Raw genomic sequence first — 27,162 nt, 5'->3', positions numbered from 1 at the left:
AGCCTGGCTGATTCATCTTCCCCCACAATGTCATGAAGCTACCTTAAGCTAATCACCAAATGTGTTGCAGATTCATCACTGCAAGCTCTTTCAAGGTCCCCCATGACAACCAGAGGATTTCTATACTTGGGATAAAGTATGTTATTTCTTATGACCCTGCTGGGTAATCACAAACATACCCAATCATACAAGTCTTAGTATTTCTTAATTCAAAAGCATCGGGGGAGGGTGAAAACTTCTCTAAGAATCTGTTCTTCCTTCTGTTTGAGAATCCAACGCATTTTAAAAATGAGCCAATTTTGTATTTTCATTGCCTGATATAGTAAATATTCTATTTGCTGAATAACCAAAATGCACTTCAAACCAAAAGAAGGAAATGATTGGAAAATGAAATAAAACAATGTCTCCCACAATGAACACACTTTTGTCCTTATTAAACTTCTACTTTTGACTTCAAGCTGGAGACTGGCACCATCAACCATACCATAAATGGCATTCTGTGCCCCCTTTAGTTAACTGTCAGCCTGACTTACACTTTCTCTGGAATCTGGGAAGTAACTGCCTTGTTTTCAAAAGGTCTTTCCTGCTCCCTCAGACTGCATCTAAGATGTAAGAATAAACTAAAACTGCAACATCAACAAAGAACTTAACTAAGAAGAATCTTCAAAAATAGCAAATATATAAAGGCAATACTTACCGAACATAGGTAACCATTCAAATAAGCTTTCTACAGATAATAAGGAGTTGAGGATGGGTAGCTGCTTAGCCAATTTCATAAGTATTCTGGCATTTATAAGTATTCTGAGACTTACTACTGAATTAATATCTACCTAAAATAAGAGTTGTATCACCTGAAACTACACCAGTTGGTTGAACTTAAATTCTATATTCCTGGAGAATTTTTTAAAGGCAATAAAGGCAAAGCCTTGGCTGATTTGATTAAGGGGTGGGGGGTGGAAATCCAGACCTGCTACATATTAAAGTGATAATCACTCAATGGTCACTAATTCTTTCACAATTGTCTATATGTCTTCTTTTGAATCTTGGGGGGCTCCATGAGTTTTCCATCAAAACTGCTAGTTTTCAGACTCAGGCTCAGTTTGAAGCTTCCACTTCCTGTCTCTTAGACCCCAGCTGCTGTGATGTGATGATACCTCTGTACAGGGGTGCAGAGGCTCCAGGCCGACACCCCCAGTTAACCTCCAAGCCAACAGTTCCAGTTGATGCTTCATGAATGGAGATGAACTGTCTCTACCATGCATTACTTAAACGGCAAATTCAAGAGTAAAATCAGTGATTACTGGAACATACACCAAATCTTAGTTCAAGGTATTCTCACAGAGGGGATAAAAGAAGCAATAATTGCATTTCTTGAGCATTTGCTATACGACTAAATGCTTTATACAAACTTATTCCATATAACAACCTTTTTAGATAGGGTTATTATTTTCTCTATTTTACAGATGAGGCAATTAAAGCCTTGCAGATTAACTGCCCCAGATCATGCGAGAGGAAGATAGTACTTAAAACCAGATCTGTCTGATTTGGGGGCACACACTCAGCAGATAAATGATAACAGAATGAAGGACATTTCAAGCTAATGCTGGGGACTTAAATTTTCATGAACACAGTGTGGACTAGAAAATGATATGAATTAACAGGTATGTTCTTAACAGGTACCCCAATATTGCACATTTCAAAAGTAGTGGTAACATTTTTTGAAGCACAGTATTCAAAAAACATTTTTAGTACTTACAACTTTATGATGTCTACAAAGTCCCAAGTGCTCCACACTTAAGAAGGTTACAAAGACAAATGATAAGATTCTTGCTCTAAAGGTTCTTGTACTTTTGTAGAAGAAATAAGTCATGTTACACAAAGAGTTGTTTCACAAGGTCCAAACGTGAGGAATAAAGTGCTACGGGAATATATTCGTTCATCTAACAATTATTTATTGAGTGTCAATGTAGCAGTGACCAAGACAGATACGGTCCTTGTTTGCTGAGAGCTGACAATTCATGGGATTACTTTTGCTGGAAGCACCAGAAAAGGAGGGACAGACATTTCAGCTTGGCCTTGAACTATCTCCAGGCTTTGAACACGTGGAGATCTGGGTATCAGGAGGGCATTCAAGGCACAGGGCTAGCAGTGGACAGGAAAATATACTAAAGCACAAAAAAACTGTGACACACATGGGGATTTTAAAGCAAGAACCATATTTTAGTGACTCTGAGAATCAATTTTAAGTCAGGTCATCCATTATTTTATGTACCAAAGGAAAACACTGTTAACATTTAGAGCAGTGGCTCTCTACCTGGGGCAATTTTGCCCTCCAAGGAACATTTGGCAACATCTAGACACATTTTCGGTTATCACAACTTGGAGGGGGCGCTCCTGGCCTTTCTTAGGTGCAGGCAAAGATGTTGCTAATCATCCTACCATACACAGGAGAGCACCCCACAGGAGGAATTAGCAGCTCAATGAGTCAATATCACCAGTGCTGAGAACTCCCTAACTACAGGATGTCATAAAATGAAAGATGCATCTAGATTATTACAAAAGCATTTTAAGATAGATGAAATGCAATAACCTGGGATGAACTCATTGTTGTAAAGGAGTACAAGAAAATAATGCTGGTATTCTGACTCTGTCTCTTTTCTCCCTTTTAGAATAGTAAAGTGATGATGACCAGGGGCTGTGTTGAGCAAAAAAAAAAAAAAAAATAAGAAACTGAATGCACTGTACATTACAGGCCAGCCCTTCCAGATTGTGTGTTCATCCGTTGCTTTGGAGAAACCCTGCACTCCAATCGAACTAATATACCCTTTTTCTGCTAATTCTGACTCATCTCAGAAGAGCTGACTCACCCATCATATGGTATATCTCACTGTTTTTAAAGCCCAGCTCTACGCTACTGATTCTATGAAGCACCCCCTGATGCCCGGTGTAAAATATTCTTTTTTTTGAACTTCTTTGGCATATCATCTGTGACTCGCTAATAGTACTCCTGTGGTTTATCTTTCCTCTAAATGTAAGTTCCTTTGGGTCAGGATCCGTGCCTGGTTCACACCTGGAACTCTTGAGGACCCCTACAGTGCTTCACAGGCTACAGGTGGTAAATAAATATTTGTAGAATGAATAATTGAATAAATACACAGTACCAGAAGACTATATAATTAAGTACGAATCCCTCAGACTTCTCCCAGCAACTTCCAGGCTTTCCTCACAGGGCTCATTCTGTAAACCTTTAATCATTTTAGCAGCTCTCCAAGTTCTCATGCGTCAGCCGTGGGATCTCTGGGAGAGCAGTGTTCTTTCCTAACCACTGCTTTACAAAACACCCTTTTGTAAATTCCATCAAGCTTCAGATCACTTTCCTGGGGTGGCAGTCAGGGTTTCGTCTCAAAACATTTAAAGCACCTCACGTAGGCAGAGTGCTAAATTCCTTTGAAGAAACAAGGGACAATGCGAGCATAAATATAAGCAGCAAGAAATTCTGCACTCTTGCTCACAAATTCCAATCATATTACTGATAACTACACTGTTGCAGGTGCTGGGGAGGGGGGACTTCAAATGTATGACTATCAGAGGGAGGAAGAAAATAAGGGGGAAAGATCAGTGCTAGAATTTTCATGTGCTCCTTTGAAAGATAATACAAAGGCAGACTGCTCATCTTTTTTTATTACATAGCTTGGTCACGGAAGAAACGACTGTGGTCAGCACTTGTATGAACATCACGCAGGCCATGGTCTACATTAATCTGCAGGACTGTATTCATAAGGTCCCCCTTTTCTCCGTCAGAGCGGTCCCTGAGTATCCATCAGTGTTTGGTGGTTGCTTCTAGCAAGTCTTTTGCTTCATTAATTTTGATTGCTAAGTAAGGAGATCCACCTGAGAGGACAGAGAAGAAAATGGATTAAAAGACACTTCACTATTGACATTTTTTAAAGTCTCAAATAAAGAAAAACACTCAATTAGACTTCTCTGATATTTCCCCACACATTCATGCCCTGACAAATTATTTTATAAGCTCTCTAGAAATCACAACAGGATAAATTAAACTCGTTCAATGAAGCACTACAGATACCTAACAATCATTAACGATAATCTCTGAGAAAAATAAAGAAACTTATGATCAGGAGTAATTTAAAATACACTCAAACATTTCACTGGTCAGACATTACCTTTCAAATGCCGAATATCTGACCAGAGAATTTTCTGAAGTGGATGGTTAGGTAAATAAAATAACGGTCCTTCTCCAAGACTGTATTTTTTTGTTTGTTTTTAAGGAAAGAATATTCTTCTATGAAGGAAGTTATCTTTCTGAAGGAGGTAAAGCAATCCAAGGGTGCCTTCAGAGTTTTATCAAACCTTACATTTTCACAAAAATACGTTAAAAAGGCAACTATATACTGCCAAGCTCTAAAAGTATTTTACTAATACTGGTAAATATTAGTAAATACTATGATAAATAATAAATCAGTGATAATAAAAATAACATTAAAGGGTATGCTCCCTGCTCTCTGACACAGTCCCATCAGAATACTTATGAAGCACAGACAGAGTCACTGAGCCTTAAATAAAACAAAGTCAGTTTTCAGAGTTCTTCACAATGAATTATTTCTAATGTAAAGAGCAAGAGGAAAATTTAAGTGAATTTCAAATTCAGAATTGTTATAAATGACAAGCAGGAGCTCTCTTACATATAAAAATACTGGCCCCAAACTGTCACACTAAAAACATTTATGCATGATACGCCTTCTAACTTCTAGTCCTTCACACATTCATGCTTAGCGCTCGAGCTAACAGTCCAGCTCACCAGTCTCTTTGTGCTTGTTTTTATTTTTTATTCTCCGCCTTGAGTACAAACGACCCACAGCTGTTGAAAACATCTTAAGACCTCAGTAGCTCACAACAAACCACACAAAAAGCATCTAGACAGCACTGGTGTGTGTGCTGCCCTGACTTTATCCGAGCCTTTTACTGCTATCACACCATCCATTTTAGAAGGAAAAGGGAAGCAGGAAACAAATCAGCAACGTAAGGGCAATGCTCAAGGAGCTATGTTTAGCTTTCTACCCTTGAGGAGATCACTGACATTTTCATATCAAGATCTGAACTGCTATAAACACTTACGGAACGAATGTATCAGAGTGACCTTGAATACACAATAAGAATCAGAAATGAAATTGATGCGAGTTTCCATATGCGCTTGGTTATGACATAAATTGGTATCAGGATTATCTTTGAAAATGATCTCAGAATTAGGTAATGTCACTCTTGGTGATAAGCTGTTTCCCTTTTTAGAGTTACCAAGGTAATGCCAGGCATCTTGTATATCCTCCACAAATATTAAAGTATCAATTGAACTCAAACATAACCTTTAATTGACTGAAATGCATTCTGGATATTTCAATCATTGGTCATAATATGCTCAGTTAACAGAAAGGGGAAAAAAAAAGCACAGAAGATCGAAAGTCTCATTAAACATTATATTTATTGATGGGAATGCTAGAGGAAACAACTGACAGTTTATTTTGAATAACACTGAATTACCCTTCACCCTCGTTTAGTGAGAGGGACACTGGACTTTTCACTTATGTGCATGGCTGAAACTTTCGGTTCAGTTCTCATACTACCCTTATTCTATCTTCCTAAAACTTGGGAAAGTTCCTAAGCCAAAAATTACAATTCCTATATTCCCTTTGGGGGCTTCCCTGGTGGCTCAGTGGTAGAGTCCGCCTGCAATGCAGGAGACCTGGGTTTGACCCCTGGGTCGGGAAGATCCCCTGCAGAGGGGAATGGCAACCCACTCCAGTGTTCTTGCCTGGAAAACTCCATGGACAGAGGAGCCTGGCAGGCCACAGTCCGTGGGGTCACAAAGAGTCAGACATGACTGAGCAACCACACACACATGCACGCACACACACACACACACCCATTGAACGGTGTTTGATTCAAATTAGGATCTGTGGGAGGCACTCTTGTGAAATCTGGAAAGCAGAAAAGAGAAAGGCTTTCTTGCTGGGCCTCTTTTTACTGCTGCTAGCAAGTGAGACCGTGGTGTTGTGATGGCAGCAACTAAGCTTTTTGTACAGTTCTAGTGGGGGTCCCTGAGGCAGTCAATGAGTAGCTCCTCTGACAGAGCATCTCCGTAATTACCAGCGGAGCCATTCTTGCAAGCCAAGTCTAAAACTTACTCCTTTAGACCTCCCAACAATTTAGAACCATTCATTTCCTGCACTAAATGCTCTTCTGCTTAAAACACCTTGTTTCTGGCACTAAATCTTGACCGATATAAAATATATAGGATACATATCCTTTATTTAATGGAAAAAATACACTTTTGAATCTTTCAGTCCTGTTCAGATTTCTTGGGGGAATCATCTGGATTCCACTGAATTAGAATACTCACCCTCATACTTTATCTCTGAACCTTTGTACTTTCACTATATGGCTACTGGAGCTCTTCAGCTTTGGGCTCTCATGGACTATTAGGTTTTAGACCACCCCTCCCATTGATACCAATTAGAAGACTTCAATAAAATTCAAACACATCAGTATGAAGGCACTGGAGGTCTACCAAGTCAGCCAGGACCTGAGGGTCAAGACCCTGGAGATAAGGAAATGTGCTGTGATTAGTCCAACATTCTGTACTGCTTCCTGTCTTCAAAGCAATCAGACACAAAATAGTACATACTATACAATTCCACTTACATGAAACACATCTACATTGGAAGAAAGTAGAATAGTGATTGCTCAAGATGGAGCAGAGACTAGCAATGAGAAAGGACACCAAGGAACCTTTTGAGCTTTAAAATGTTCTATGTCTTCATTATGCTAGTGTTAGATGGGTGTATGTATTTGTCAAATCTCAGCAAACTGTGCATTTAAATACATATTTTATTGTATGCAAATTATATCTCAATATGGTTGATGAATAAATTAACCAGGAAACTATATGTTGGTTACAAGATACCATCTTTTTTTTTTTGAGACCATCTTTCTTAAACAATATAAAAAGGCACACACCAATGAAAGTAAAGTTGGCACTGGTATGCTAATTATCAGATGAAGTACACTTTAAGGCAAAATCCAACACTAGCAATAAAAGGGAGAAATTTCAAAGCGTTAAAAGGGCCAATCTTAAATTTGAATATATCTGATAACATATGATATGCAGATGACACCACCCTACTGGCAGAAAGTGAAGCACTAAAGAGCCTCTTGATAAAAGTGAAAGAGGAGAGGGGAAAAGTTGGCTTCAAGCTCAACATTCAGAAAACTAAGATCATGGCATCCAGTCCTATCACTTCATGGCAAATAGATGGGGAAACAGTGGAAACAGTGTCAGACTATTTTTTTGGGCTCCAAAATCACTGCAGATGGTGACTGCAGCCGTGAAATTAAAAGACGCTTACTCCTTGGAAGGACAGTTATGATCAACCGAGATAGCATATGAAAAAGCAGAGACGTTACTTTGCCAACAAAGGTCCGTCTGGTCAAGGCTATGGTTTTTCCAGTTGTCATGTATGGATGTGAGAGTTGGACTGTGAAGAAAGGTGAGCACTGAAAAATTGATGCTTTTGAACTGTGGTTTTGGAGAAGAGTCTTGAGAGTCCCTTGGACTGCAAAGAGATCCAACCAGTCCATCCTAAAGGAGATCAGTCCTGGGTGTTCATTGGAAGGACTGATGTTGAAGCTGAAACTCCAATATTTTGGCCACCTGATGCAAAGAGTTGACTCATTGGAAAAGACCCTGCTGCTGGGAGGGATTGGGGGCAGGAGGAGAAGGGGACGACAGAGGATGAGATGGCTGGATGGCATCACCGACTCAATGGACATGAGTTTGGGTAAATTCTGGGAGCTAGTGATGGACAGGGAGGCCTGGCATGCTGTAGTTCATGAGGTCACAAAGAGTCAGACACGACTGAGCAACTGAACTGAACTGATAACATAGGTTCAAGATATATTAAGAAAAACAAGGACAGAACTAAAGGGGGAACACATGAATCCATAATCAATGGAAGATTTAATACACCTCTCTCAGTAATCCATGGAAGAATTAGATAAAAAGAAATACTGAACACATTTGATCTAAATGACATACAAAAAACACTCCATCCTACAACTGCAGAGTGACCTCCTTTTAAACAGCACACAGAACATTTACTGAAGTCGCCCATGTGCGGAGATCTAACCCAAGTTTCAACAAACTTCAAAGACTCAAATCACAATAAGCAGTGCTACCTGAGTTGTGTTCCGCGGATCAGTGCTGGGGTGCGGGTGTTACTGAACCACCGTGAGAGTCACTGAGCTAAACTAGGTGTGGAAACTGAGAGCAAGTTCTCCGGAAATCCTACAGCCGAGAGTAACACCGGGTGTCTGCAGACTCAAAGAATGATGAAAAGTCAGGGCTTAGAGCTTACATATCGTGTTTCAATTTTCTAATTTTCTAATAAAATCATTTTTGTTATATTTTACAAAAGTTACCAGCCCAACAGAGATTGGGGGGAAAAAAGTCCTCTATCAAGACAGTTTGAGAAGTACTGATACGTGAATTAACGATGGTAGAATTAAGCTGAAAATCAGTAATACAGATAGGGAATTACAATGTTTGGAAATTAATCAATATATTTGTAAATAATCCAACCATCAAGGAAAATATCATAATAGAAATTAGCATTCAAGATAATTAACCAAGCCAAAGGTTAGATTTCTGAAAAAAACTAATCAAGTTCCTAACAATGCATTTAAAATTTAAATGAAATAAATTCTAAGAAAAATAATGTATCAAGATAAAATGATACAAGAAGAAATGGAAAAATCAAGAGAATCCTAACTATTTGAGAAACTGAATCTGTAACTAAAAACCTTCCCACAGATAAAAATTCTGGCCAGGATAGCTGTATCAGTAAATTTTTCTGATAAAATAGAAGAAAAAGAAAACACATTTTAATTCTTTTTATGAGTAGCATTGAGACAAACTCTGATAAAAAATATATCACAAGATAAACACAGATGCAAAAGCAAATATCAGCTTATCAAATCAGACTAAATTCATAACCAAGTTAGGTTTATATCAGAAATCCAAGACTGGCTTTAACATTAGAAAATTAATCAGTTTAATTCATTACATTAACATAAGGAAGAATACATGTATAATTACTTAAACAAATGCAGAAAACGTACACTTACAATAAAAACTTTAAGTAAGCTAAGAATAGAGGGAAACTTCTTTTATGTGAGAGGAAGTTATCAAAAGAAATATAGCAAATATCATACTTAGTTGTAAAATGCTGAAACCTTTGGCTCTGAGATAAGCAACAAGGAAAAGATATCTACAATCACTTCTATTTAACACTTTATTGGAATTTCTGGCCATTATAATCAATGCCCCCCCTCCACTCCCTGCCCCAAAGGACTAAAAAGAAAGAAACTGTCATTCTTCATAAATCGAATGACTGAGTAAGCAAAAAAATCAAAGGCTCTAAAGACAAAATCACAGAATTAATAACGGAGTTTAACAAAATGGTGGATATGACAGCAATATACATAAACATTAACATTTTATGTCCTAGAAATAACTATATAATATACATTTTAAAACAACACAATAAGAATCAACACCTAGGAACAAATCTAACAAATTATGCATAACTATAAACTGAAAAATCTCATTGAAATAAAGTTAACCTAAATAAACTTAACACCCAACAAAGATGTCCTTTTCATTATAGGGGACTGGAATGCAAAAGTAGGAAGTTAAGAAACACCTGGAGTAACAGGCAAATTTGGCCTTGGAGTACAGAATGAAGCAGGGCAAAGGCTAACAGAGTTTTGCCAAGAGAACGCACTGTTCAGGTATGGCCTGAATCAAATCCCTTACAATTACACACTGGAAGTGAGAAATAGACTCAAGGGACTAGATCTCATAGACAGAGTGCCTGATGAACTATGGACGGAGGCTCATGACACTGTACAGGAGACAGGGATCAAGACCATCCCCAAGAAACAGAAAGGCAAAAAAGCAAAATGGCTGTCTGAGGAGGCCTTACAAATAGCTGAGAAAAGAAGAGAGTGAAAGGCAAAGGAGAAAAGGAAAGATATAACCATTTGAATGCAGAGTTCCAAAGAATAGCAAGGAGAGATAAGAAAGTCTTCCTCAGTGATTAATGCAAAGAAATAGAGGAAAACAATAGAATGGGAAAAACTAGAGATCCCTTCAAGAAAATTAGAGATACCAAGGGAACATTTCATGCAAAGATTTGCTCCATAAAGGACAGAGATGGTAGGGACCTAACAGAAGCAGAAGATATTCAAAGAGGTGGCAACAATACACAGAAGAACTATACAAAAAAGATCTTCACGACCCAGATAATCATGATGGTGTGTGATCACTCACCTAGAGCCAGACATCCTGGAATGCGAAGTCAAGTGGGCCTTAGGAAGCATCACTACAAACAAAGCTAGTGGAGGTGATGGAATTCCAGTTGAGCTATTTCAAATCCTGAAAGATGATGCTGTGCAAGTGCTGCACTCAATATGCCAGCAAATTTGGGAAAGTCAGCAGTGGCCACAGGACTGGAAAAGGTCAGTTTTCATTCCAATCCCAAAGAAAGGCAATGCCAAAGAATGCTCAAACTATTGCACAATTGCACTCATCTCCCAAGCTAGCAGTGTAATGCTCAAAATTCTCCAAGTGAGGCTTCAGCAGTACATGAACCGTGAACTTCCAGATGTTAAAGCTGGATTTAGAAAAGGCAGAGGAACCAGAGAGCAAATTGCCAACATCCACTGGATCATTCAAAAAGCAAGAGAGTTCCAGAAAAACATCTACTTCTGCTTTATTGACTATGCCAAAGCCTCTGACTGTGTGGACCATAACAAACTGTGAAAAATTCTTAAAGAAATGGGAATATCAGACCACCTGACCTGCCTCTTGAGAAATCTGTATGCAGGTCAGGAAGCAACAGTTAGAACTGGACATAAAACTACAGAATGGTTCCCAATCAGGAAAGGAGTTCGTCAAGGTTGTATATTGTCACCCTGCTTATTTAACTTATATGCAGAGTACATCATGAAAAATGCTGGGCTGGATGAAGCACAAACTGGAATCAAGATTTCTGGCAGAAATATCAATAACCTCAGATATGCAGATGACACCACCCTTATGGCAGAAAGCGAAGAACTAAAGAGCCTCTTGATGAAAGTGAAAGAGGAGAGTGAAAATGTTGGCTTAAAATCCAACATTCAGAAAACTAAGATCATGGTATTTGGTCCCATTACTTCAAGGCAAATAGATGGGGAAACAGTAGAAACAGTGAGAGAATTTTCTCGGGCTCCAAAATCATTGCAGATGGTGACTGCAGCCATGAAATTAAAAGACGCTTGCTCCCAGGAAGGAAAGTTATGACCAGCCTAGGTAGCATATTAAAAAGCAGAGACATTACTTTGCTAACAAAGGTCTGTCTAGTCAAAGCTGTGGTTTGTCCAGTAGTCATGTATGGATGTGAGAGTTGGACTATAAAGAAAGCTGAGTGCTGAAGAACTGATGCTTTTGAACTGTGGTATTGAAGAAGACTTTTTAGAGTCCCTTGGACTGCGAGGAGATCCAACCAGTCCTTCCTAAAGGAGATCAGTCCTGGGTGTTCATTGGAAGGACTGATGCTGAAGATGAAACTGCAATACTTTGGCTACCTGATGGGAAGAACTGACTCATTTGAAAAGACCCTGATGCTGGGAAAGATTGAAGGCGGAAGGAAAAGGGGACAACAGAGGATGAGATAGTTGGATGGCATCACTGATTCGATGGATATGAGTTTGAGTAAACTCTGGGAGTTGGTAATGGACAGGGAGGCCTGGTGTGCTGCAGTCAATGGGGTGACAGAGAGTCGGACACGACTGAGCGACTGAATTGAACTGAACTGAAATAAATGAAAGGATGTCTTGTTCACAGATTGGAAAAATCACTGTTGTAAAGATGCCAGTTTGCTCCAAACTGACTTATAGATTCATAGCAATCCCAATCATATCCTAGGAGGTTGTGTGTGAATTGTGAATGTGCATATGCAAATTGATGAGATAGTTCCTAAAACAGTAAAATATAAAGGGCCAAACATAGCCCACCCCTCACAAATCTTAAGTAACAAAAAATGTAAAGAGTTTATATACCAGAAATGAGGATTTGTTATAAAGCTATATAATTATAGCTGTGGTACTGGCACAAGAAATTAATCAAGGGAAGATGAAAGAAAATAGAGAAATAATTCCAAGAAATAGTGCAGGACCACTTGGATATCTATATAAAACTAACTGAAACTTTACCATTATCTCAAACCATGTAGAAAATTCCATTCTAAGATGTAACTAGATAGGATAATAAAGTTTCCAGAAATTGACTTCATGACTTTGAGACAAGCAAAAGTTTCCTAAGCTAAACAAAGCAATAATTATAAAGGTAAAGTTTCAACCATAACTGATCTGTAACAGTATTAAGAATTTCTATTAATGAATGAGCATCAATAAAGGTAGGCAAAAAGAAGCCAAAGAGAAAAGATACATGTAATACAATGGACTCATATCTAGAACACAAAGAGTCTATGATGTTCCCAAAGTCAGGTAACAAAAGAGAGAAAAAAAACTGCCAAGAAAAAAATGGATAAGCAGCAGGATATTCATGTAATGAAATACTATGCAGCAAAAAGAATGAAAGAATTACTACAGGATTCACTGCTACATGAATGAGTTTCACAAAGATAATAAAATGAGAAAAGACAAAGCATAGAAGACGATACACTTAGATTATATATATATATATATATATATATATATATATAAAGTTCAAAACAGGCAGAGCTTATCTATGGCAATAAAAACTAAAACAGTGGTCATCTTTGGTGAGTGGGGAATGGCCAGAAATGTACATGAGGAGAAAGTTTTGTGTGAATTTATTTCTTTTATTTCATTAATATATTTTTTAATTGAAGGATAACTGCTTTACAGAATTTTGTTGTTTTCTGCCATAATCTGGGTATTGGCTACATAAATGGATTCACTTCATGATAATTCATTGGGCTGTATACTTAATGAGCTGTGTACTTTTATGAAGGTATACTTAAGTTTTTAAAACTTTACTAAACACTGGAGATATGTTGACCTCCATGAAGTCTGATGACACTACCAATTAATACTATCCAAAAATCACTGGGGCTCAGAAAACCTGTGATCAAGACCACGGTGATGAGGGTAGTAACTAGGCATTATTCTAATGTATTATTTCATTTGGTTCATCCAACTATCCTTTGTAGTTGCTCAGTTCTTATTTTCATTACCTAAAGAGACTGAATCACAAACAAGTTTAGTTACTTGCCCAACCCTAGCCAGGGAGTTAAAATGAGGCAGGGTCAGGACTCCCAGGACGATTACCATACCATGCTGTCTCTCACTCTGTTTACATAATTCTTTGTTTATTAAATTTCTACCATGTTAAACATTTGGTTGTTGTAAACCTTTTCTACTTTCTGCAGGTTTCTAACCCCATCCCGAGTCCTCTTCCTTCTTCAGTGTGCTAAGTCACTTTGCGACCGACCCTATGGACAACAGCCCACCAGGCTCCTCAGTCCATGGGATTTCCCAGGCAAGAACACTGGAGTGGGCTGCCATGCCTTCCTCCAGGGGATCATCCCGACCCAGGGATTGAACTTGCATCGCTTTCGTCTCCTGCATCAGCAGGTGGGTTCTTTACCACTGGTGCCACTTGAGAAGCCCTTTCCTTCTTGGGAAGATTGTAAAATCACACCTTGTGGTTTACTTTTAAAGTATTAATATATACTTATCTAACCATTAGATAATAAATATCTTGAAGAGCAATCAGGCCTTAGATCTCTCTGAGTACACAGAAGGGACTTGAGACATGTGTCCCTGATGGAGAGAAGGAAGTGGCGAATCACCATTCCCTCATCTTCTCACATCAAGGACCAGTTTCACTAAAGTAAAATCACTCCAGAGAGACAGAAAATAGAGCAAACAAATGTTAGGAGTGGATGCTTTAGAGATAAACATCTGCAAAACATCTGGGTAAAGAAAAATCCTAACCAGCACAAAAGAAAATAAGCAAATAGTCTACAACTAACAACTGCTGCAAGGTTAGGTACAGGTATGCCTTGTTTGATCAGACTTTGCTTTATTGCACTTCGTAGATATTGAGTTTTTTACAGATTGAAGGTCTGTGGCAACCCTGTGTCAAGTAAGTCTATTGGTGCCATTTTTATAACAGGTTTATTTTTTAATTACAGTAAGTATGTATGTGTGTTAGTCACTCAGTCGTGTCCAACTCTTTGAGACCCCATGGACTGTAGCCCGCCAGGCTCCTTTGTCCATGGGATTCTCCAGGCAAGACTACAGGAGTGGGTTGCCATTTCCTTCTCCAACAGTATGTATACACACTGTTTTTTTTTTAATTTATTTATTTAATTGGAAGCTAATGACTTTATTGTGGTGGTTTTTGCCATATATGGAATCAGCCGTGGATGTACATGTGTCCCCCACCCTGAACCCCCCTCCCCCTCCCTCCCCACCCCACCCCTCTGGGTGGTCCCAGTTCACCAGCTTTGAGTGCCCTGTCTCATGCATCGAACTTGGACTGGTGGTCTGTTTCACATATGGTAATATACATGTTTCAAAGCTATTCTCTCAAATCATCCCGCCCTCACCTTCTCCCAGAGTCCAAAAGTCTGTTCTTTATATCTGTGTCTCTTTTGCTGTCTTGCACATAGGGTTGTTGTTACTATCTTCCTAAATCCAATATATATGCGTTAGTATACTGTATTGGCGTTTTTCTTTCTGACTTACTTCACTCTGTATAATAGGCTCCAGTTTCATCCACCTCATTAGAATGGACTCAAATGTGTCCTTTTTTATAGCTGAGTAATATTCCACTGTATACACTGTTTTTTAAGCATCATGCTATTTCACACTTAGCAGACAACAGTACAGTATAAACATAAACATAATTTTTCTATGTGTTGATAAACCAAAATATCTGTGTGACTTGCTTTACTGCAGTATTTGTTTTATTGGGGTGGTTTGGAACTGAATCCAGTATCTTTGAGGTATGCCTGTATAATTTATTACTAATGGGAGTTTCATAGAATACATCAACGTGAAGATTAAGAATATATAAGTTCCCTTTTATCCTTGGGTCTTCTTTATACAGATCTACATATTCCTTAAGTCTGATTAAAACATGAATTTCTATATCCCAAGTCTGTAAGACTGAAGTAAGAAGTATTGCAATCTCCTGAATTGAAGGGTTCTTAAAAGTTCACCCACCCTTCTTAAAAGAAAGATGTTAAAATCACGTAGCAGCATATAGGAGACTGATTTCCAGAAGGAGGAGTTCTGCTGACCCACTTCCCAGTGCAACTGGTCAATACTATATAATAACTCCCAATCACTGGAAGCCTCTAGAAACAGTCTTCAAAACAAAAACAAAAAAGAGATATCTATTAAGAGTATGAAAATTCAGAAAAAGAGGCAGGAGTCTGTGGGAAACAGCTTGTTCCTTTTCCCCTCTCCACTCAGCAAGGCAGAGACTCCACACTGGACTGCTGCAGCCAGAACACAGGGCTCCCTCCCCCCCAGCTCCTGCACAGAGGCCTGTTTCTGGGAAGGGCTGGGTGGACCTGTGTATTTAGCTCCTGCACAGAGGCCTGTTTCTGGGAAGGGCTGGGTGGACCTGTGTATTTCTCTTCTGGCCTCCAGATGCCCGGTGCTGAGCCTCAGGCACAGGAAAATGGATCAGAAGCTCTACCCTGGGCCTGGCTCCCTTAGAATAAATACTCAGACCTCAAACTCTTTTCCTAGTCCTCAAGGCCTTAGGCTACTTCACTATAAGAATCCAGCCAGTTACTAAACAAATAAACAGACAACAATAACAAGCCTTCATCATCAGCAAAAGGGTGGCAGACCAATACCCAGAGCTGCTATAATATCTAATCTAATATATTCAGCTTCTAACAAAGTATTTCAAGGCATGTGAAGGAACAGGCAAGTATGACAGCATGACCCATGTATACATCATGAAAAAAGTAGCCACAGAAACTACCTGTGAGAGTGACCAAACGTTGGATTTATGGGAACCGATTCCAAAGTAGCCATTATACATTCACAGAACTAAAATTTCACATTATACAGTCACAGAACTATACATTCACAGAACTTAAAGTTTTTAAAAAATTACCAGAAGGGCTCAAGAGTAGATCTGAACTGGCATAAGACAGAACTAGTGAACTTGAAGATACAGTGATTGATAGTATGTAAGCTGACATCAGAGAGAAAAGGGAATGAAGGAGGAAAAAACCAAAGCCTCAGAGAAATGTAGGACATTGTAAAATCTATAAATCACATGAAATGGGAGTACCAGGAGAGGAAAGGAGGGGAAAAAACGTCTTTAAAGAAATAGTAGCTAAAAACTTTCCAAGGTTATTGAAAAACAATAACCTACACACCCAAGAATCTCAACAAACTCCAAGTAGGATTAATCTAATAAGACCTAAAACACACACCATAAAAAAATGCTAAAAGTCAAAGACAAGGAGAAAATATGGAAGGTAACATTAAATTAAATAAACAGAGAGGCCATTAGACTGAGGTGGCTTTAGTGCCTTAGGAGACTACATAATCACAGGAAACCCTAAGCCAATAAGTCTCTCAACATTAAGAGATTAAAACCCAAGCACAGCTAATTACACAGAGCCACCTCTTTCCAAGTAAAGCAAATTCTTAAGCTACAGCCAAGCAAGTAACTCCTTGCTTGCTCTGCCTCTCCTCCATGGAAGTCTTTCCTCTAGAGAGCTCCTAACCACTTCCAGTTTGGTGCTGCCCAATTCTAATCAAGTTTTGCTCAAACAGACTCTTAAAATTTTTAATACGCCTCAGTTTATCTTTTAACAGTAGCAAAAGAACGACAACGTGTCACTTATAAAGGAAGCCCAATATGATAAACGGCTAACTTAGCAGAAACAATGGAGGACAGGAAAGCAGTGGAATAACATAATCACAGTCCTCAAAGAAAAAACTGTGGACCAATAGTCCTTTATTCAGTAAAGCTGTTATTCAGAAACAAAGTGAAACAGCATCCTAGATAAACAAAAACTGAAAGAACTTACTGTTAACAGATCCACTAGAACAAATAAAGGAAATTCTCTAGGCTGAAAGAAAGTGACTTCAGGTGGTAATTACAACTGACATACACAAAGAGCACTAGTAAATATAACTGTAATTATAAAAGACAATATAAATGCCCAATTTTCATTTTCTCTTAGCTGGTGGGAAAAGTAATGGTATAAAATAATATGCACAAAATGTATTATTGGGCCTACAACATATAGAAATGCAATACTTGCATATTACATGTGCTAGTAATAGCACAAAGGACACATATGAGAGCAAAGGTGTTACAGATTGAGAAAATGACAACAGACAGTAATGATTCTAACAGTGTAGTTAGGCTCGTGACAGTAGATGTTATATGCGTAACAATAATACCATAAAAGGGAAGGGCTATAGAAGTATTATTCCTATATATAGTATAAGAATTAAGCTTGTCTAAGTCTGAAGCTGATTCTGAAAACTTAAGATGTATATGGTTAAACCCTAAAGCAATCACTTCAAAAAACCCTCAAAAATAATGAAGTAATAAAATCAAAATACATTAGAAAGTACTCACTCAGTACAGAAGAAAACATAAAGGAAGAAAAACAGAGGGGCAAAAAAGACACGAGATAGCAAACAAAAAGTAAATGCACACATAAATCAAACTATATCAATAATTTAACATATGTGAATGGATTAAACAATCCAATCAATCATTACATTGTCAGGTTGGATTAAAAAAACATGATCCAACAATAGCCCTTTTACGGGAGACAGACTTTAAATAAAATAATAAAAATAATTTTATTATTATTATTATTAGTTTGGCTGTTCTGCACAGCATGCAGGATCTTAGTTCCCTGAACAGGGATCAAATCTGTGCCCCTTGCAATGGAAACATGAAGTCTTAACCACTAGACCACCAGGGAAGTCTTGAGACAGACCTCAGATTCAAAATCACAAATCAAAGTATTGGAAAAAAAATATATCATGAAACACCAACTATGGAAAAGCTAGAATGGCTATATCATGAGATTTTATAACAAAAAGTATTACTAGAGATACAACCTGGACTTTGTGCTGCGGTCCATGGGTCGCAGAGAGTTGGACGTGACTGGGCGACTGAACACAACAAACGGATACAACAATTACATTCGGGCGGTGCGGGGGTAAAGAATCCTCCTGCCAGTGTAGGAGACTCAAGGGAACAGGGTTAAATCCCCGGGCCAGGAAGAGCCCCTGGAGGAAATGGCAACCCACTCCAGTATTCCTGCCTGGAGAATCCCGTGGACAGGGGAGCCTGGTGCATCACAGTCCATGGGGTCACAAAGAGCCAGACAAGACCAAGTGACGGAGTGCACACACGTGCGTGCCCGCACATAAACACACACACACACACATACTCTTAACAGAGCATCAAAACACATGAAACAAAAACTGACAGAGAAACAGACAATTCAACAACAAGAATTAATGTCCCACTTTCAAAAATGGACAGAACAACTAGACAGAAGATCAACAAGGAAGTAGAAGACTTGTACAACATTTAAAACCAACTAGACCTGACAGACATCTACAGAACACTCCACCTAACAACAGAACATTCATTCTTCTCAACAGCACATGAACATTTTCCAGGAGAAATCATATGCTAGGCCGTAAAACAAACCTCAGTAAATTAAAAGGATAGAAATAATACATTATATTCTCCAACTACAAAGGAATGAAATTAGAAATCAATCTGTACATGTGTGCTAAGTCACTTCAGTTGTGTTTGACTCTTTGAGACTCTATGGACTGTAGCTCACCAGGCTCCCCTGTCCATGGGATTCTCCAAGCAAGAATACTGGAGTGGGGTGCCATGCCCTCCTCCCGGGGCTCTTCCTCACCTAGGAATCAAACCTACATCTCTACGTCTCCTGCATTGGCAGGTGGGTTGTTTACCACTAGCACCACTTGGGAAGCTCCTAAAAATCAATAACAAGGACAAATTTGGGAAATAAATACTTATGGACTACAACTTAAGTAGTGCTTAGAAGGCAATTATAGTTGTAAGTGCCTGTATTAAAAAAGAAAAAAAAATCTCAATAACCTAAACTACAAAATTAGACAAATTCCTCAAAAGACATAAATTACTAAAACTGTCTCAAGAAGAAATAGATAATCTGATAGACCTATTACAAGTAAAGAAACTGAATCAGTAATCAAAAATCTATGCATAGAAAACCCAGGTACAGACGGTTTATAGAAAGGGAAGGAACATTTTCTAATTCCTCTTTATAAGACCCACATTATGTTGATACCAAGCCAAACAAAGACATCACAAGAAAACTACAGATCAATATTTCTTATGAATGTGAATGTAAAAGACTCAACAAAATACTAACAAACTAAATCCAACAGCACATTAAAAATACCTGTGTACCATGACTAAGTGGTACTTTTCTCAGGGGTGAAAGGTTGGTTTAACAGCCAAAAATCAATTAATGTAACTCACTACATCAACAGAATAAAAAACAAAAATCTCATAATAGCCTAAATAGATGCAGAAAAAGCATTTGACAAAGTCCAACATCAGTTCATGATTAAAAGGCTCAAAAAACTAGAAAGGAACTTCCTAATCTGATAAAAATTATCTATGAAAAACCCACAGCTAATAATACCACACTTCGCGTAATACCCATTACTAGGCAACTGGATGCTTTTCCGTAAGATCAGAAATAAGACAAGAATGTCCCCTCTTACAACTTCAATACTGTACTGGAGATTCTAGTCAGGGAAAATTAGGTAAGAAAAAGAAATGAATTGCATCCATATTGGTAAGGAAGAAATAAAACTAACTATTCACAGATGACATAGTCTTATAGTTAGAAAATTCTAATGATCCAAAAATGAAAACCAACTGGAATAAACAACTTCAGCAAGATTGAAGGACATAAAACAAATATTTAAAAATGAATGATATTCCTATACACTCACATCGAACAATCCAAAAATGAAATTAAGAACATAATTTTATTCACAACAATGGGAAAAAGAACAAAACACTTTGCAACTACAAAATATTATTGAAAGAAATTAAAGATCTAAGTAAGTGAAAAAACATCCCATGTCCATGGATAAGTAGATTTAACATTAAGATGGCAATATTCCCTAAGCTGACTGACAGATTCGACAAAATCTCTATCAGAATTCCAGTCAACTCCTTTGTCAAAATTGACAAGCTGATTCTGAAATTCACCTACAATTGCAGGGGACCCAGAATACCCAAAACAATCCTACAAAAGAAGAATAAAGTAAGATGACTCACACTTCAAAAAATGAAAATGTATTATAATGCAAAGGTTGTCAAGACAGTGTGGTACCGGCACAAGGACAAACATACACATTGACAGAATAGAACTGAGGATAGGGAGATTGGATGAGGGTGAAGCTAAAGGATGACAGGGTTTCCTTCTGAGGTGATGAAAATACTCTAAAACTGACTGTGGTGATGGTTGCATACATCTATAAATATACTCAAGACTAGTGAATTGTGAAGCACAAGCTGGAATCAAGACTGCCAGGAGAAATATCAATAACCTCAGATATGCAGATGACACCACCCTTACGGCAGAAAGCGAAGAACTAAAGAGCCTCCTGAGGAACGCGAAAGAGGAGAGTGAAAAAGTTGGCTTAAAATTCAACATTCAGAAAACTAAGATCATGGCATCTGGTCCCATCACTTCATGGCAAATAGATGGGAAACAGTGGAAACAGTAACAGACTTTATTTTCTTAGGCTTCAAAATCACTGCAGATAGTGACTGCAGCCATGAAATTAAAAGACGCTTGCTCCTTGGAAGAAAAGCTATGACCAACCTAGACAGCATATTAAAAAGCAGAGACATTACTTTGCCGACAAAGGTCCGTCTAGTCAAAGCTATGGCTTTTCTAGTAGTCATATATGGATGTGAGAGTTGGACAATAAAGAAAGCTGAGTGCCAAAGAACTGATGCTTTTGAACTGTGGTGTTGGAAAAGACTCTTGAGAGTCCCTTGGACTGCAAGGAGATCCAACCAGTCCATCCTAAAGGAAATCAGTCCTGAATATTCATTGGAAGGACTGATGTTGAAGCTGAAACTCCAATACTTTGACCAATTGATGCAAAGAATTGACTCATCTGAAAAGACCTTGATACTGGGAAAGACTGAAGGCAGGAGAAGGGGATGACAGAGGATGAGATGGTTGGATGGCATCACCGACTCAATGGACATGGGTTTGGGTGAACTCTGGGAGTTGGTGAAGGACAAGGAGACCTGGCGTGCTGTGGTCTATGGGGTCACAAAGAATCAGACATGACTGAGCGACTGAACTGACTGACTGACTGAGTGAACTGTACACTTTAAGTAGGTGAATCATATGGTACTTGAATTATATCTCAATATAATTTTAAAAAATTAAACAGAGAAGGCTCTGAAGAATACTTTGAGTCTGATTCAGTTTATCAGATCATTAGAGAATCACAGAAACCTAGAGTTGGAAGTCTTAAAGGGTTCTACATATTACACAATACAAGAATATCTCCTATTATACCTCTGAGAAGAAACCGTCCTCCGACAGTTTTTGATCTCAGATTACCTTTACTGCTTTGCCTGAACATCACTTTTTCCACTGCTGAGTGCCAGTGCCTCGAACACTGCCCAGCTCCCAATTTATGTTCAGTTGCTCAGGTGTGTCCGGCTTTTTGCGACCCATGGACTACAGCACGCCAGGCTTCCTTGTCCGTCACCGTCTCTTGAAGTTTGCTCAAACTCGTGTCCACTGAGGCAGTGATCTCCTTAGAGAGAACTTTTAGGATGACTATAAGTGATTCTGCAACTGCCTCCTCCCCAGCTGCCAATCTCTATCCCTCCCCTACTCTGCTTTATTTTTCTTAAAAGCCCTTATCATCATGTGACATTTTTCATACTAGCCTTTACTGCCTAACTACTCCCCAAAACTCACTGGCTACTAACAACTGTTGTTTCGCCCCTCCCCTCACCATTCCATGGGTAAGCCGGGCAGTTCCGAGCTGGGCCGGGTCGGCCAAGGCTACATGGTACCGGATGGCCTCCCTGGGACTTCAGCTGGGACGGCAAGACCTGACTCTTAACCTAGTCTTTATCCTTCAGGAGGCACAGACCAACCTGCCTTTTCCACACGGTAGTCTCCAGGTTCAAAGAGGGTAACAGCTGAGGCTGCAATGCTACTCGAGGCCAAGGCTCAGAATTCACACAGTGTCACTTCTGCTATATTCCACTGTTTATAGCAAATAACAAGGCCAGCCTGTATATACACAGTTAGAAATGAGACCACCCCTTGATGAGAGGTGCTACGAAGAACTGGGACCATTTTTAATCTACTGACTATCTATGTCCTATTTGTCTCTCCTAGTGGCATGTAAGATCTATGAAGGCAAGGTCTTTGCCTGTCTTGTTCAGGGTCTACCACACTGTCTGGCTTACATTAAGTACTTAATCAGTATTCACTGAATGAATTGAAGACCACTCATAGGACACTGCTTTTTTCAGCTCTTCAACATCCTGTTTGGTTTCCTCCGAATAATACTTAGTTTGTCAATGTCTTACAAAATTTGGCATCTAGAAAGGAACACAAAATTTTAGACAAGATCTAACATCAGCTCAGCACAGCTGGATAATAAATACTAGTTATAAATTTATAACTAAATAAATACTAGAATAAATGAGCAACAAGTACAGAAGATTGTGGTAATATTCAGTCCTATAGATACTGTGTGCCCTTTAATGCAGCTTAAGAATGCACTGACTTATTTTTAGTGGCTTTTACATTGCTGAATATTATAGCCTTTGAGATCAAAAATACCCATATGACTCTCTTTCATGTGAAACACAGCCATATCTCTTTACTATATTTATACAGTTGATTTTGGGGCCCTAAAAGAATATTATATTTATCCTTTTTGAATTTAAATTTTGTTGTTGTTCAGTCCTATCCAACTCTTTGTGACCCCATGGACTGCAGCCCACCAGGCTCCTCCATCCATGGGATTTTCCAGGCAAGAGTACTGGAGTGGGCTGCCATTGCCTTCTCCAATAGATCTCTCTAGTTGATCATTTTTATTGATACATTTTTTGATCTGAGACCAAAAATTGGAAATTGTTACTTTCCTACAAAATACATGTGTGTGTGTGATAGTTACTCAATCGTGTCTGACTCTGAGATGCCATGGACTGTAGCCCACCAGGATCCTCTGTCCATGGAATTCTCCAGGTAAGAATACTGGAAAGGGTTGCCATTTCCTTCTTCAGGGGATCCTGCCAACCCAGGGATCAAACCTGGGTCTCCTGCATTGCAGGCAGATTCTTTATCATCTGAGCCACCACATGGAATTCAAAAAATAATTACTTTGTATACCCAAAAAAGACTTGAAAATCAAAAAGGGAAGAATAAATTCCTAAAAGAGTAATCCTGGGGGTCCATAGTGCACACCTTGCTAAGGCTGCTGTATTAATGAGAATGAACAAACACTTGCTCCACTTTACAATAGGGATGAATACCACAGTGACAATGTTGATCGAAAGCAGCCAGATGCACATGACTAGATATTCAAGAGACAAAGCTAACCTATGATATTATACATCAAGACAGTGATTCCTTTAAGGTTGAGGTAGACTGAAAGTGATGTTGCATGGTGAAGCACTTTAAAAACTTGTCTTCTACTCTGTGGTGGACCAATATTTTACAAAACACAAAGGTACCACACACTTGATGTCACAACAATGTCAAATATCTATAAAGATGTCTGAAGGCTTACTTTTGATTTTAGTTTTTGATTTCTTGCACACAGGCAACAAACCCGCCTGGAACGAACAGCCAAACTACACTTTGAGAAGCATGGATAGGTAGTCTATGAGAGGTTCCATGGTTTTTCAGAGTTAACTTAGTCTGTTTTCCTTTGTACTTTTGTTAGGCATTAATGTCAAACTACTGATTTCAAGTTACATGGGGCTTTCCTGGTGGCTCAGCTGGTAAAGAATCTGCCTGCAATGCAGGAGACCCTGGTTCGGGAAGACCCCCTAGAGAAGGGATAGGCTACTCACTCCAGTTGTCTTGGGCTTTCCTGATGGCTCAGACGGTAAAGAATCTGCCTGCCATGTGGAAGACCTGGGTTCAATCCCTGGGTCAGGAAGATCCCCTGGAGGAGGGTATGGCTACCCATCCCAGTATTCTTGCCTGGAGAATTGCATGGACAGAGGAGCCTGGTGGGCTACAGTCCATGGGGTCACAAAGAGTTGGACACAACTTAGAGATTAACACTACTACTACTGACTTCATAACAACTAACCTTTTTCTCCAATAATTTTTAAAACTATAATCTAATTAAAAGGTATTCTAAAGGCATTAAATCAAAGATCTGAGACATGTTTACTGCATTAACCTTTTTTCACTCAAAGAAAAGGCAAAATTTACTTTTTACCAAAGTACATCTGAATGCTCACTTAAAACTGGTTACAAAAATTTTATTTCCAGTCATTTCCACAGCTAATTTTTCTGGTGTCACTTTCTCTGCCCAAGGTGATAATGAAATATGTAACAAATTATCACCGATCACACATTTGAAGTTCTAGCTTTTGTTTTACCAGCTGGTGGCAAAACCAGGAGAAAAGTCATTTGTGAGTAGGGTGGTGGGGGGAGAATACTCATGTATTTCAGAAGCACTGGGTAGAGGAGTCAAGTTTTTGCAACCACCTATGTAACACTCAAGGGTGACCTGGCCAAAGCAAATATGGTGAAGAATTACAAAAGCGGAGGCAAAATGAGAGTTGCAGATTCTCACATGCTTAGTTGCTTAGTCATGTCCAACTCTGTGAGACCCCATGGACTGTAGCCTACAGGTTCCTGTCCATGGGATTCTCTAGGCAAGAATACTGGAGTGGGAAGCCATTCCCTCCTCCAGAGGATCTTCCAGAAGCAGGGATCAAACCCAGGTCTCCTGCACTGTAGGCAGATTCTTTATGGTCTGAGCCACCAGGAAAGCCTGCCCATTTTCACACTTCCCTGGTCAGGGAATTAGACCCCATATGCCACAACTAAGATCCTGTGCAGACTAATAAATAAATAAATATTCTTTGGGGGGGGGGGTAACACTACTGTAGAGTTAGAAATCAGAATATTTAAACCATTGTAAAAATAAACAACAACAAAATCTATTATCTTCTTCCCTTTAAAAATGAAGCAAAACAACCTTCCCTCTGAAGAGACAGTTTCCAGATTTATGATCATCTCCCAGCTCCAACATATATGAATTCTTTTCCCTCAAGTAGTTGGCAATATCCCTTAAATCATCATATTTTTACTAGAGCAAGAATTCTTAACTATGAGTATATGGATGGGTTTTAAGAAGTCTAAGAACTCTCTGAAACTCCAAATGTTGTAAAACGTTGGATGAATGAGCAACTATATGAACAAGATGTCTCCAGTTGTCAACACATCTGTTATTGACAACTGGTGATTAAAAGCATCTTTCTTTAGTTAAAAATGTGATCCAAATAGAGAGAGAGGATTCTTAATTAATTGAACAGGTATATAAAAACATTACATTATATCACATACCCAAAAAAGGCTTGTGAAAAATCCATTCATTTTGTAGATGATAACACTGACATTTAGAGAGATTATGAGATGTTCAAGCCCATGTTGCAAGCTAGAAGGCAAAAGTCGGGGAAGAATACTTCTACATCCATTCCCTCCCACAATGCCACCAGACTGGAGAATATTAGTAAGCACATCAGGGGGAGCCAACAGCTCCACTTCTCATAAATATACAATCTCAGAATAAATCAAATAATTCTTTAACCATTACTGGCTCATAACAAACATAAAACATTCTTTTTTTTTTTTTTTTTTTACTGAAAGTATCTAAAAATACATATTCTTTTAGGAACATTTTTAGAGCTTAATTCTTTGCCAGTAGACACAATCAATAGCTTGTCAATCATCTGAAAGATAAAAGTGCTTAATCCCCCTGCAATCAATCAGAGAAGGCCACACACTTGACCCGGAAGGGATGGAAGATGTTTAGGAGACAGAAAGCTTCAAGTAGGCCCTTAAAACACATTTGTTTCTGAGTCAATTACTCTGAAAACCCACAATGCAAAGTAAATTAGTTGAATGGATCTTTGACTAACTGTTGAAGCTGTTTAGAAATTTTAAGCAAAACCTCTTTTCAAAGTTTAGTCTCTGGTTTACTCACATGAAGGAATATCAAGTGCAAAAACCAAAGGAGATGATATTCAGTGAAAAGGATTTTTATAGTAAGTAATTAAGTGAGAAAGCCGAAAAAGAATGCCTTATTTTGGAGTCAGTTAGGATGGAGAGGAACCCAAAATTTGCTTTTAACTTTTTTCAAAATAATTCAAAAATTAAAAGTATGTAAGGATACAAGAAACCCTGCACTCTCTGCCACCCCCCACCCTCCACCCCCACTTTTGACTCCTAAAATACAGTGTAACTTTCCACCATCTGTTATTGTAGAGCAGAAACAGTAATGAACATATGGGCTTTCTCTCTCAAGCAGCTGTAGTGTAGTTAAAGTTATAATAATTGTCTTTCTGTAAGATAAATTTACATTAAAAACCTGGCCAGTGAAAAACAAATGGCTCAGCCTCAGAGCCTTCCAAAATAAAATTAAGAAACTCAGCATCATGTGTGACATACATGCAGAGATTTAGAGAATATCCTCTAAATCTTGGGCTTTTATGTGTAAGGTTAAACAAATAAAATTCATTATACCCAAATCAGTTTATACAATCAAAGAGTCCATAATTCACCTTTTCTCTTTTCCATCAAAATGCTAGGAGCCTCAAACAGGGGTTAGATAGCTTACAAATAGAAATCAGGAACTAAGTTCTCAACAGCTGATAACTATAAATCTATCACCTCTGTAAGTCACTGAACTCCAATCTAAATGCTCATTTATTTATAAGAAAACTCACAACACGTG

The 27,162-nt window shown here is 38.6% G+C and overlaps 1 protein-coding gene across 2 annotated transcripts in view; it reads right to left on the bottom strand.

Moving 5' to 3' along the window:
• Nucleotides 1–1,931: 1,931 nt before the first annotated feature.
• The window catches only part of DNAJC15 (DnaJ heat shock protein family (Hsp40) member C15), an 82,448-nt gene continuing 57,217 nt past the window's right edge, over nucleotides 1,932–27,162 (bottom strand). Inside the window, exons 6-7 of one of the 2 annotated variants that reach the window (XR_009691337.1) lie at nucleotides 8,251–8,392; nucleotides 1,932–3,891 (exon numbers count right to left, since the gene is read on the bottom strand). Coding sequence is in view for 1 of the 2 variants with exons in the window: in XM_061133514.1 (XP_060989497.1) it covers nucleotides 3,821–3,891 (71 nt within the window). In the remaining variant the exon portion in view is untranslated. The remainder of the gene's footprint in view (nucleotides 3,892–8,250; nucleotides 8,393–27,162) is intronic. The other variant, XM_061133514.1, reaches the window with a different exon arrangement.

Source organism: Dama dama, chromosome 30 (assembly GCF_033118175.1).
Source record: "Dama dama isolate Ldn47 chromosome 30, ASM3311817v1, whole genome shotgun sequence".
NCBI lineage: Eukaryota > Metazoa > Chordata > Mammalia > Artiodactyla > Cervidae > Dama > Dama dama.
The sequence above is the reverse complement of the archived record's forward strand: the minus strand, read 5'-3'. Positions and strand labels throughout refer to the sequence as shown.